Source organism: Lissotriton vulgaris, chromosome 1_1 (assembly GCF_964263255.1).
Source record: "Lissotriton vulgaris chromosome 1_1, aLisVul1.2, whole genome shotgun sequence".
Taxonomy (NCBI): Eukaryota; Metazoa; Chordata; class Amphibia; order Caudata; family Salamandridae; genus Lissotriton; species Lissotriton vulgaris.
Window position 1 is genome coordinate 326,745,032 of NC_141685.1, and position 13,019 is coordinate 326,758,050.

The window sequence follows — 13,019 nt, forward strand, 5'->3', positions numbered from 1 at the left end:
GGGCGTGCCGAAGGGGCGCCAAAGGCAAGCCCGTCTGCGCCCGTCCGCGCCCGACCGGGTCCAGGGGCCACCTCCCCTGGTTCTTCTGTGGAGGATAGGAGGTCTTATAGCTCGAGCCTCCTACATCAGCTTCGCCCACCTCTGTTATCTAGTTGCGGCCATTCAATATATCCACTAGAGATCCCCCGCCGCTGCCCGCACTGTAAAGTGAAGTTAATTACCACCACTACCACTACCGCCAGGTCTGAGGTAAAGGACTACTCCATGTTTCTGCTCAATTGCAGGTCTCTAGCTAAGCATTGTGTAGAAATCTCCTTGCTCTTAGATGAACATACACCGGATGTGATCTTTTTGACCGAGACTTGGCTAAACCAAGACTCTCAGCCGGATCTGGTGCAGGCCATTATTCCTGGTTACCAGATAGCGCGGTTAGATCGACCTCAGGGTAAAGGCGGTGGCCTTGCGATTATCTATAAAGAGAGCTATGTTTGCCGATGTCTGACGGAGGAGATTGAGGATTGCGAAAGTCTTCCCTTCGTGATCGAGTTTTCCCCCAATACCAGTTTCACTGGTATTCTTATCTGTCGTCCCCCTGGAGCCATCGGACAATTTAATACATCTCTTTTTACGGTAGCCTCCGAATTGGTTACCTCCCCCTCAAATTTTACCTTACTTGGAGATTTTAATGTTCATTTTGATAATTTGTTAGACCCCACGGCACTAGAGATGATGTCGAGTTTAGCCGCCATCCAGTTAGAGCAATTAGTTCCCTCTCCAACGCATGAAAAAGGTCCCGATCTTTAGCAACAGCGATCAACTTAAAGTGGGCACTATCAGCTGCCTACCATGGTCGGACCACTTTTTGATAGCCTTCACTTGGACCACAAGCAAACCTCCACCATCCATCTTCACATCTCGGAAAACCCGAAACTGGTCCAAACTCTCTATAGATAATTGGACGAAGGCCCTTAGTACCACTAGACCTCTACTCTCCCATGACCCATTGGCAAATAATAACTAATACAACGATTGGATCACCACCTCTTTAGATTTGGTTCTCCCCCCATACCTATCTGGGTCAAAGAGACAGAGTAAATCAGCTCTGTGGTACACAGAAGAATTTAGGGATAAAAGTGCTCTTGTAAGAGATTAGAGAGGAAATGGCGCATGACCTACGACCCTACTGATAAAGCCACTTATAGGGACGCTATTAGGATCTATAAACGCGCAATAAAAACTTCACAAGCAGCCTACTATAATGACAAAATAACAATGGCTAAATCTAAGCCGAGAGAAATATATCGGATAGTTAATTCTTTGACAAAACCCCCTCCGCCTGTGGCAGACAATAGTAATTCTCCTTCTAGATGTGACGAGCTGGTTGATTTTTTCTTTCAGAAAGTTAATAAAATCTATCTCTCCTTTCCAGATTCAGCCATTGAATTACCCGCCCAATGCTCTGATCCAGCTTTGGATACAGTAACTCTCCCGCAAAATAAGCTAGATTCTTTCCCATTGTTGAACCTGGAAATATTGGAGTCTCTAGCACAACAAATAAAATTTTGCTCTCCGTGTGATCCTGCTCCTCCAGGCTCGCTGGGGTTGGCCAGCAAAACCATATTCCCTACTCTCATGGAGATGCTGAATTCCTCCATTCTGAGTGGGATGGTACCTGTGGCATGGAAGCATGCAATGGTACGGGCCTTATTAAAAAAACCTGCCCTCGACCCAGCTAATCCTAGTAATTACCGCCCGATCTCTCTGCTCCCATGGGCAGCTAAGATCCTGGAGAAGCACATTAATACCATCCTGACAAAGTTCCTCGAGGAAAATCATCTCCTCGATGCTTTCCAGACGGGCTTTCGCCCGAAACATGGGACAGAAACTGCTCTACTGGCTGTGACAGAGGAGGCGAGGCGGATCTTGGATCGGGGGGGGGGGGTCAGTGGCAGTGATCCTCCTCGATCTGAGTGCCGCTTTTGACACGGTACATCATAAAATTCTGATGAACCGTCTCGCCAACCTAGTAGTGTCCGGAGAAGCCCTGGTTTGGCTCAAGTCTTTTTTAACTGATAGAACCTTCCAGGTCTTTGACGGCACATCCGTTTCATCGAGCAGGCCTCTGGGGTGTGGAGTTCCTCAGGGTTCGTCATTGAGCGCTACGCTCTTCAATGCATATATGAGGCCGCTGGCTGGGTTTGTTCGTCCGCATGGTATCAACATCATTTCCTATGCGGACGACACCCAGCTGGTGGTCTCCCTTGTGCAGAAGAGTGGCCTCCAATCACCGCCTAATTTAGCAGTGTGTTTGGAGGAGGTGAGGAGCTGGATGATGAGCTCATGTCTGAAGCTCAATGACGATAAGACCGAGCTCATGCTCTTGGGCCCGGCAGCCCCTTCTGCTTTGGAGGTGCTATGGCCCGCGAGCATGGGGGCGGCCCCTGCCCCCAGAGATAACATCAAAAGTCTGGGGGTAAGGTTAGATAAATCGCTGAGCTTCAATACTCAGGCTACCAAGGTGGCGGCCACCTGCTTTGGCCTCCTCAGGGTGATAAAAAAAATCCTTCCCCTTCTTCCATTTGAGGCCAAGCAGATAATTATACAGGACCTCGTTCAATCCCGCCTGGATTTTAATAACGCCCTTTATCTTGGAGCACCGGACTACACCTTACAAAAACTTCAGCGCACCCAAAATTGTGCGGCTCGTGCACTACTTGGAGTCCCACGAAGAACTTCAATAAAAGCCGGGCTAAGAATGTTGCACTGGCTGCCAGTCAAGGACAGAGTAAAGTTTAAATCTCTGTGCATTGCGCATCAGGCTTTCTGGAAAATGGGCCCAGAAATCAACTGTTCCTTGATTTCTCCTTACCTGCCCAATAAGGTGCTTCGTTCCTTGTCTGCATCTCTGGCCAAGACTCCTAGAATCTTTAGAGCCAGAGCAGGAGGACGTTCCTTCTCTTATAATGTATCAAGATTATGGAACACCCTCCCTCTGCACATGAGAAACAACCCCAATCTATCCACCTTTCGGAAGCAGCTTAAAACTTTTTTGTTTCAGTAACTAGAATCCCTGTTTTTGTTCATCTGAGGGCACTCTTGTTTAGTCCTAGCACCTGGACGCCTGAGGGCAGCTGTAGCACTTTACAAATTTTATTTTCATTTCATTTCATTTAGTTGCAATGATGCGAGAGTTAGGGTGGTTAAAAGTGGAATACTGGAGGATTCGTAACTAAATAAAGTGGAAATTCTTTCCCTACATAGCGACAATTGCTGCTGTGAAGATGAGATAAGTAAGTGGAAAATGAAAAAAAAATGACATTAACCCAGTACTATTTACCAAGAGGCTTTACTATAGCAATTTATAAACATCCTTTCGGCCAACAACTGGATCCTAACGTAATGACAAATCAGTGCACGATGAGAGAACTGTGACTCACATAGTGGTGAACTGAAGAGGAGCTGTTCTCTGCTTCTGTTCTGGATCTTCATGAGGATCCACTTTTGAGGCTTCCTTTGAAAACCTTGATACCGTAATAATAGCACCATGAGATCCTACTTAGAAATGTAAACCTCACAGAGGCTCTATTGGCTCTCAAAGTGGCAAAATTACAAAATTCTAGGGAATTCCACCCATCAAAATAGACTGAATGAGGTAAATGGGAGATCGAAGAGAGCAAGAGTGGGGAAAAGAAAAAACATAACAAACATTTCAGAGATAATGACACAAATGACAGTCGCTATGTTTACAAACAGTTTCAAGGCGCAATACCACCCTGGAGTTAGTCAAATAATTAGTCCAGGAAAGAGATGGAATAAATCATTATTCAAGGTTGGAATGGTGATGGAACTATGTTTTCCCAAAGAAAAGAAAACAGATTTTAAAGTGAAATTGCACTTTTGTGTTTTTGAGAAAGTGGTATAATGCGAATAAACATACTCTGGAAATCTGTGACTGATTGCTTCCAATCCCCATCCCTTACTATATCACAGATATATACTCCTAGCAACCTAAAAGTTTTTTGTGTACATTTCAGGTTGCCTGGACGAGAAGAGCATCACGTGTTTCAATATTTCACAGTGCAGAAAATGGAGGCCTCAGATAGCACATTAACCATTAACATTGGAGGTGTCCGGTTTAAAACCTTCTCCAGCACCCTGAAGACTTTCCCGGGGACCAAGCTTGCCAACCTCACCGAATCTAACGCCTCCAGCACCTACGACTTTGATCCGAATCTGAACGAGTTCTTCTTTGACAGAAATCCCAGTGTTTTTGGTTATGTGATGGAATATTACCGAACAGGCCGACTTCACTTCCCAAGTGAAATCTGCAGGTCTGTCTTTGTGGAGGAGCTGGAGTTTTGGGAGATTAATGAATCACATCTGGCGCGTTGTTGTTGGCTAAACCTGAGCAGCAAGGACTGTGACCTCGAAGATTTCAACATCTGGACTGAGAAGGATCAACCCGACGAGGAAGGGTTTCTCACCACAAATTCAACAGGAAGAACAGACTTCAGCTGCAGAGCAAGATGGCAACCGAGGATCTGGGCACTTTTCAAAATACCGCCTTCTTCTGCATCTGCCGTGGTAATATTCCTCATGTTTTATATGGGCACTTGCATGCAAGCTCTATTATACTGCTTAATGAATTATTTGAGGTTGGAGAACTCAAGTGTCACTCATTGCATGTGAAACCTACACACTTATAGGTCAGGCTAAGCTCTCACTCACAACAGCCTGAATGTCATGCTAGGTCAATAATGTTAGTCCTCCAAGTTTGGTTCGGTGGTTATTTCTACTGTGTACAGAGCAGACCCCAAGAGCTGAATAGTCCAAAGAAAGCACTCCCAGCATATAGCAAATCCCATTGCAGCTCTTGGGAGAGAATGCCCTGGACAGATCAGAGCTTGGACACGCCACTTGAGTATGACATAGTCTGCTTATTTAATGTAGACATTGGCATATGTTATCCATTGTTAATCCAGTCATTTTTATATTTATTTTACTTTTTTTAAAACATTTTACGAATGACATTTGCTATGTCCCCACCCATGTCAAATGTTGTGTGATGTAAATTGCTGTGATGTCTTTAAATATGTTAATTAGTACTTTCTTCTAGGAATTTTTGAAAATTTGCGATCTCTGCATGAATCCCACTACAGCATAGAATTAATTTATTGTGTGACAAAGTAAAGGCAGCGATGAACCTTTCTAGACTTGTGTTTGGTAGGAGTCTAAAGCTCGGACTATCATTGTTTGTATTTCACCAGTGTTAATATTTTGTATTAAGACTAGGTGTCCACTCATCATGGCCTCTCCTTGCTCTCAGCACAAAGGACAGCAACTGTTTGTGTGCACCTGCAGTATGTAAAATCACTTCAATTAACCCAATATTTCCCTGAGGTAGTGCATTAACTTTAGACAGCACAGCTAAGAAAACGAAAGAGGCAAATATAGCTCACTGTACTGTCTGAAAATGAAGCATTACCTCGGAAAACTTTCAGGTCAAATGTATTGACATTATGCACCTCAGGTGCATAAAGTCAGGCACTCGCTCTGCTCCGAGGCAGCAAAGTTCATCGTGATATGGCCCTAGATGCTTCCCAGGTGTTCCCTTCCTGTTTACCTCAAGAAGCTGTCAGAATATCAATGCAATGCACAGAGTCACCCTTGAACCTCTACAAGAGATGTTGGCTTTGCCAATGTTTGCCTGTAAATTATTGTTTTAAAAAAAAGTAAAAGAAAAACATTTCGAAATATTAGAGAAAAGGCAAACATGTCTTATGGTATCTCAAAACTGGACATTGAATTCACCAGTGGCCAAAAAGTCCACCAAGCTGCGTCCAGATGTAAAGGAGCCTGAATCTAGCACGTACTGATGCTCATGCAGTTTCTTACAAAAATCCCATATGTGGTTTATTTGCTTGTGTGTGCTGAGGGGGGTGCTGGTAATTGCAGCATACAGAGGGCACAATAGCACAAACTCCTGCTTTTGCTGCTAAAATGTTATCCAATGCCATTCTATTCTGAATCAGCATCTTGGCATGAGCATCTAGCTAATCTGCTTGGTGCAGGGTCACCACTCTTGCCACAGGTCCTTATCAAGTAAGGAGGAATCGACACTGGAGCGAAGTCAAACCATAGGTTTATTAAGCATTCATGAATGCGGTCTCCATCCGACAAGTACCATTGAGATACTCAAGGAGAGAGCACGCTTGAACAATGGTTATGTGGGTTTTTAGGCGGAAGAACACAGACAAGAAACGCCCAGACGTCAATATAGCTCTGGGAAAACCACACACATGAGAGAATCAGTAAGAATCAACAATCTTTGTGCCTTGTGTAACTGTCGTGTCCTGAAGCTGCATGATAAGATAGGTTATCTGAGCAAACTTTATCTAAGGCTTTACCTTTGTTTAAAAAACCCACGAAACCCACACTGCAGACATCAGCTGTTCTTTTTTGCGAACTTTGCATGTTTACTTTAAATAACAACAGTGGTCCTTAATAAATCAGTTAGAACATTAGAATAAATATAGTCTGTAATAAGTACTATATTCTGCAGTGTCCAGCCGGACACACAATTTAATCAAATGTTTACAGTATTTTAAGAGCAACCAACAAAAATGTGGGATACAATCCTGCATCCAGTACATGAGAACACAACAAACATACATATAAACATTAGGATTTTCAGGAAAAAAGAGAGAGAAAGCTTTGGGTCAGTGTACATACAAAACAAGCTATCCATAATAGTTATCACACTAATGTAACACAGTGATTGTCTGTGTGTAACTATTCAAGAGGTCGACGACGTTTCGATCCCTTTAGACATATAATGGGATCATTATCAGGACTGTTTAAATCACATGCCTGAATATTAGATCTGCCTTGGCTCTGATGGAGACTCTGGGCGCAGTATCTGTACTGTGAGGAAGGTTCCTCAATGTCGATAAGCGCGGGAAAAATCATCCGATATTGCGGGAATCGTTCAGGGGACAATGCCTCCTACACCGGCATTGGTGACCGTGTTTGGGTTTCTGAATACACGATGGCCGAGATCTAGTCTATTAAAGGCTGCATGTTTACTCAGCCTTCAATGTCTCAATTTTAGATTTGTTACCTAATGTTTATGTAGGTGTGGTGTGAAGGATAGAGCCAGGCTGAAATCAGGACAAAGGTGAGCATGGATGAGGCACAGCTGAATTAAAAAAACAAAAGAATTAGTTTTTACATTTTCACAGTCCTTCTTTTTCAGCTGTGCTGAATCTATCAGAGAAGGTACATGTGTTAGTTTCATATACTAATATTCATTAGTTTATCTATTTCAAGTTGCAACATCATTTCTCGATTAGGTTCATGAACACTGACCGGGGAATATTTAATACTACTACAGACGTTTATAAGTGGTACATATCATAGGGGAACATTGAATGCAGCAGCAGCAAGTGAGAAAGATTGCTCCTATGATTACTATTCCCATTAACAACTTCCAACCCCAAGTGGAGATAAGTCCCAGTAACCACTCAGACCAGGACCATGTTCCTTGGTCGTGATGTATTTCTGCAGCTATTTTATGTAACTTGGAAATGGCGTTATATACAGAAGGGGAGTGGTCAGGTATGAACACGTAACAGCTTCTACCGATGATGTGGCATGCTCCGCCACGATCGGCGAGCACTACATCAAGCACCATTCTATTCTGAAGAGTTACAATCCTTGCATTGTGGAGCTCTTCTGTAATATTTCCTAGAGCCCTTGCTGTCTGATTAGTTACTGATTCTACTACTCGGGTTAGGCATCTAATCTTTCTACTATTTAGGGCTGCACCAACAAAGAAAAAGAGTCCCAGATTAAAATCAACGTATTGCTGCAAAGCTGTATCTGTCTGATCTACTTCATCACTATTTATGGTTCTTTTGAATCTATTTAAAGAGATGTCATTAAACAATTTCTGGTCTTTGTGATAGGAGGCATGTGCTAAGAAACACAGGGGGAAGCAAAAAGGACACATAGAAAATCCCAGACCAACCAATGAGTAATTTGTAGTAACTCCTATTTCCTCAAATAAAGTAAGTATTGTGGGAAGACAGAAAAGTGCTATTGTTTGTTCCAGTAATATTTAAAACAGTGGTACAGTCACTTTATCCCACAGGAATACTGTCAATACTGCTCACACAAAGTTCTGCTCGAGCTCTGGTTACAGTGAGAACAGGAGGACCATTACCCTTAGCTGTTCGGGTGTTGGGGAAACATATCTGGTGGAGGAATTTACTCTGTAATATTCCTCCATTTCTCATACAGTTACTTTGGCTTGGGGATCTCATTCTTCATCAGGGTAACAGACCCTGTTGAGCTGGGCATTCAGTCTACCCACATCAGCAGAAACCTTGTGACTTATTTCAGTGAACCTCAATAATGCAAACCAGGCTCTACATGAACCATTATGTAAGAATGGCAAGGGAATAAAAGGTGTTTCTCCCTTTTTCTGATGAGCTGGCATCATTCCACATACCCAACATTTGGTAATGTTTGTAGCATTGTTGGTATGATGTAGCATTTGTATGAAAGTGTTATTGAGGTAAGACACCCGATGTTTCTGTTCATGGTAGGCAAGGGAAAATAAAAATGTTCTGTGGGGACAGGAGTAGTAGCGGGCAATAGGGTTTGAGCCGGAATCAGTTGCTCCATTGTCCAAAAAACTGCTGCCAACATTACCAATAGTATGATCAGAGTCACCATACACAGAGTCTTGTCTTTGTTTCGCAACGTAGATCCCAATTTCTGCATTTCTCCTTCTCAGTATCGTTACTGTTGGAACCGGCCTCGTGGCGTGGTCCCGCTCCCCCTGCCTGGCGGACCCTGGACAACATCGCCCATGTCCTCCGGGCGGAAGAGACCCTCTCCAACCCTGCATGAGGGCCGCCACCATGGGCGACCCCCGCTCTCCCCCCATCAGAACATGGCGACCCCGACTCGCCCACACTACGAGCCCGATACCTATCCTGGGCCACCCTCACAGGCCTCGACTCCATCTTGGGCCTCCCTCATCCAGGCCTCGTGGCCTCGGCCCGACCCCGGCCGCGGCCCCAACGCAGCCCCGACATCGAGGCACCAACATCCGCCCAGGTGGTCAATCGGCCACTTGGCACCTCACGGAGGATGAGAGTTTCGATGGGTCTTCAGCCGCCCCCGGACGCCGGGTTTCGATCGCCCTCCTGCCTCCCTGGGCGCTGGCTCCACCCCCCTGCTGAGTGTCTGGTCGCTCTCATCCCGGCCCCTCTGGCCCCCAGGTGCGAGGGTCCGGACATCAAAGGACTTCAGACCTATATCTGGGGCAGCCCTGGAATGGGTCGGCAGTTGTATCCTGGAGTCGAGAGACACTGAGAAGAACTCATTGGAGACCTGCTGGCACTGCCGCGGTCCAACCTACCTGAAACCATCATTGGAGACCTGCTGGCGCTGCAGCGGCCCAACCTCGCTGAAACCATCTTTGGAGCCCTGCTGGCGCTGCCGCGGCCCAACCTCGCTGAAACCATCTTTGGAGCCCTGCTGGCGCTGCCGCGGCCCATCCTCGCTGAAACCATCTTTGGAGACCTGCTGGCGCTGCAGCGGCCCAACCTCGCTGAAACCATCTTTGGAGCCCTGCTGGCGCTGCCGCGGCCCAACCTCGCTGAAACCAACCTTGGAGCCCTGCTGGCACTGCCGCGGCCCAACCTCGCTGAGAACCTCTCCGCGGCCCGACTCTAAGTAACCCCCCGGCTCGAGGATTGAGAGCTGAGCGCAGGGTATCCCCGTACACGACTGGTACCAAGACTGTCCCGCTACCTCATTCCCCCAGCTACCGAAGACTTGGAGGATCCCTCGATCCCTTTGTATTGTTTTGCTAAGATAACCTGCCTACTTTACTGATAAAGACTTTGAGAATCTATCCTTGTGTGGTGTCCGTCTGTAGTGGCATAGTGTTCGACCTGTACGATCCTAAGAGAGGAACCTCACCCGGAGGCCTCTCAACCGCGCTCGGCCAACTCTCAAAGGAGGGGTGAGACTTGGGGTGGTCTGGCAGGGAGCCCCTGCCCTCCCCCCTAAGGTCGCCTTTCTAACATTGGTGGCAGGCGGTGCGATCCGAGCCGACGCAAATCGTACAGAGAGCGACTCACCCACTACTAACGGAAACACACGACCATGACTACCAAGGAAACCAGACCAACCGCAGAATTCCAGATTGAACGGATGGAAGACTACAGTGACAAAGAATTGAAACAATCTGCAAAGACCTGGGCATCGCTACCACTGGACTAAGCACCAAGGACGATTTCAAGCAGGCCCTGCAAACTTGGGTAGACACAGGTGTAACGCCACCCCAGAACGAAGTTATCACGATCCCGGATACCCAGCCAGAAGCCATCGCAACTCCAGCGGAGGAAAGAAATGCCAACATGAACACGGGCCTCTCCCACGAAGACGCCCGAGAGCGAGAGAAAAGCCGGCTCCACGAGTTGGAGCTGGCACGACTCCGTCTGGATGGAGAACTACAGTTGGCCGAGAAAAAGATAGCCCTCGAGCAATTACGGCTACAGGGGGACCTAGAGGAGAAAAGAAGGCAGAGGGATCTAGAGGAGAAGAGGCTGGCGTACGAGCATGAGCGGGGTTTGAAAGAACTCGAGATCAAAGCCAAAAACGGGGTGGCCGGTGCTTCCGAGAGCCGGAGCCCACCTCCTCCTGCAGACACCAAGGTCCACATCCTGAAGGATGTCGTCAGAGAGTACTATAAAAATGACGACATCCAACAATGGTTTAAAGCCTACGAAGTAGCCATGACCTCACACCGGATACCGCAAAAAGACTGGGGTGCCGGGTTGTGGGGGAGATTCGTCAACGAAGGGAGAGACGCCCTACTACAGCTTCCAGACGCCGAAATGACCTCCTACGAGCACATGACAGCCGCGCTCTTTACGCGCTATGGACTCACTCCCGAGATGTACCGGCAGCGATTCCGAGACTCCAAGAGAATCCCCGGTACTACCTGGGAGGAGTACGTGAACTACTACAGCAGAGCCTTAGAGGGGTGGATTAAAGGCGGCCAAGTCACCACCTACGAGCAACTGTTCAATCTCATCGTATGGGAGCACCTCTCCAACAACTGTTTTGTCGAGCTCAGGCAGCATCTCCTGGACAGCAAACTGACCGAGCCCCGTAAACTTGCCATCGAAGCCGATCGCTGGGAAAGCACCAGGGTCTTCAGAAACTCGATGGGAGACCAAGGCCGAACCCCCCAGGGGTCCCACCGTCCGCGAGGCGGAGGAGCCGGACAGACACGGAACCGGGACGCCCCCGAAGTGCTGTCCCCGGCCAACACTTCGCCCTCCCTGGGCTGGGGAGGAGCCCCCCTAGCCCGTCCGGGGCCCCGCTCAAACGTCGTCTGCCACAAATGTCAGCGACCTGGTCATTATGCCAATGACCCCAACTGCCCGATGAACCAGCGACTCAGCACAACTGGTCCGCCACACCGCCAGATCGCCGCCGCCGCCCTGGTAGAGGAGACGGGCGAGGAAGAGAACTATGACCCAGAACAGACCGAGTGGGAGCCCGCCGCCATGTCCCTGGTATGTCTGGGCGAAAGAGACATGGTCCCCCGGGCCCGATCCCGGCCAACACTCAGAAGTACAGCCAGTGGGTCACCATTAATGGACACCGGGCCGAAACCCTCCGCGACACGGGAGCCAGCGTGACGGCCGTACGTGGCCATCTGGTGACCCCGACCAGATCCTGCCCAATGTACTGTGCCCAGTACGGTCCGCAGACAATTCTGAAAGCCTGTGCCAGATGGCTCGCATTTCCTTCGAGTGGGGGGGGAGTATCGGGCCTACTGAAGGTGACCGTCCGGGATGATGCCCCCGTTGACTGCCTCCTCGGGAACGATCTGGCAAGTTCCCCCTGGGCGGACGTCGAGCGAAGAGAGCATCTGGGGATGCTCGGCCTCCCTGAATGGGCCTGTGCGACCACCCGATCCATGACCGCCCGGGCCACTCCCCCCGCGGAAGAGTCGGAGTGGCCGGAACCTCCACCACCTGCCGTCTCCGAAGACTCCGACCCTGAGGCCGGTCCCCGGGAGCCCAACCATGAAGAGATCACCCCACTCCACGACCTTCCGGAACTAGCCCAGTGGCACCAAGAAGGTGGCCCCACACGAGAACAATTCCGACAGGAACAGAAGACCTGTCCCTCCCTCGAGGGGATCCGACAACAAGCCACCGCTCAAAGCACCGGAGACTCCTCGGGGTCCCACTGGGTCTATTGGGACAACCACCTCCTCTACAGTGAGCAGAAAATCGCCGAGCTAGGGGCCAGCCGGGTGCTGGTGGTTCCCCTCCGGGTCAGAGACTTTCTCCTGCATCTGGCGCATGATGTGCCCCTCGCCGGGCACCTGGGGCAGGACAAAACGTACAGCCGCCTGGTGACCCATTTCTACTGGCCCAAAATGAGGAACGATGTGAGCAATCACTGCCGGACCTGCCCCACCTGCCAAGCCAGCGGGAAGAGTGGCGGAAAACTAAAGGCCCCTCTACAACCGTTTCCCGTCGTCAACATTCCCTTCGAGCGGGTGGGAATCGATATCGTGGGGCCCCTGGAACCCCAGACATCACAAGGTCACAGTTTCATCCTCGTCCAGGTGGACCATGCCACTCGCTATCCCGAAGCCATCCCTCTCCGGACCGTGACGGCTCCTGTAGTGGGCCGGGCACTAATGAGGATCTTCTCCCGGGTGGGCTTCCCCCGAGAAGTCGTCAGTGACCGGGGGACGAACTTCATCTCCCGCTACATGAAGTCCCTGTGGCAACAATGTGGGGTCACGTACAAGTTTACGACCCCCTATCACCCCCAATGGAACGGACTGGTGGAACGCTTCAATCGAACCCTCAAAGAAATGATCATGGGCCTGGAGGAGCCCTTACGACGCCAATGGGATGTGTTGCTGCCCTGCCTTCTCTTCGCATATCGGGAAGTCCCCCAGAAGTCCC

General features: G+C 48.8%; 1 protein-coding gene across 1 annotated transcript in view; it reads left to right on the forward strand.

Annotated features, from left to right (window-relative positions):
• LOC147747122 (voltage-gated potassium channel KCNC3-like) overlaps window positions 1-13,019 on the forward strand; it is a 136,204-nt gene that overhangs the window by 23,903 nt on the left and 99,282 nt on the right. Inside the window, exon 2 of the mRNA XM_086952375.1 lies at window positions 4,035-4,584. Within this exon, the coding sequence (XP_086808501.1) occupies window positions 4,087-4,584 (498 nt within the window). The 5' untranslated portion in view covers window positions 4,035-4,086. The remainder of the gene's footprint in view (window positions 1-4,034; window positions 4,585-13,019) is intronic.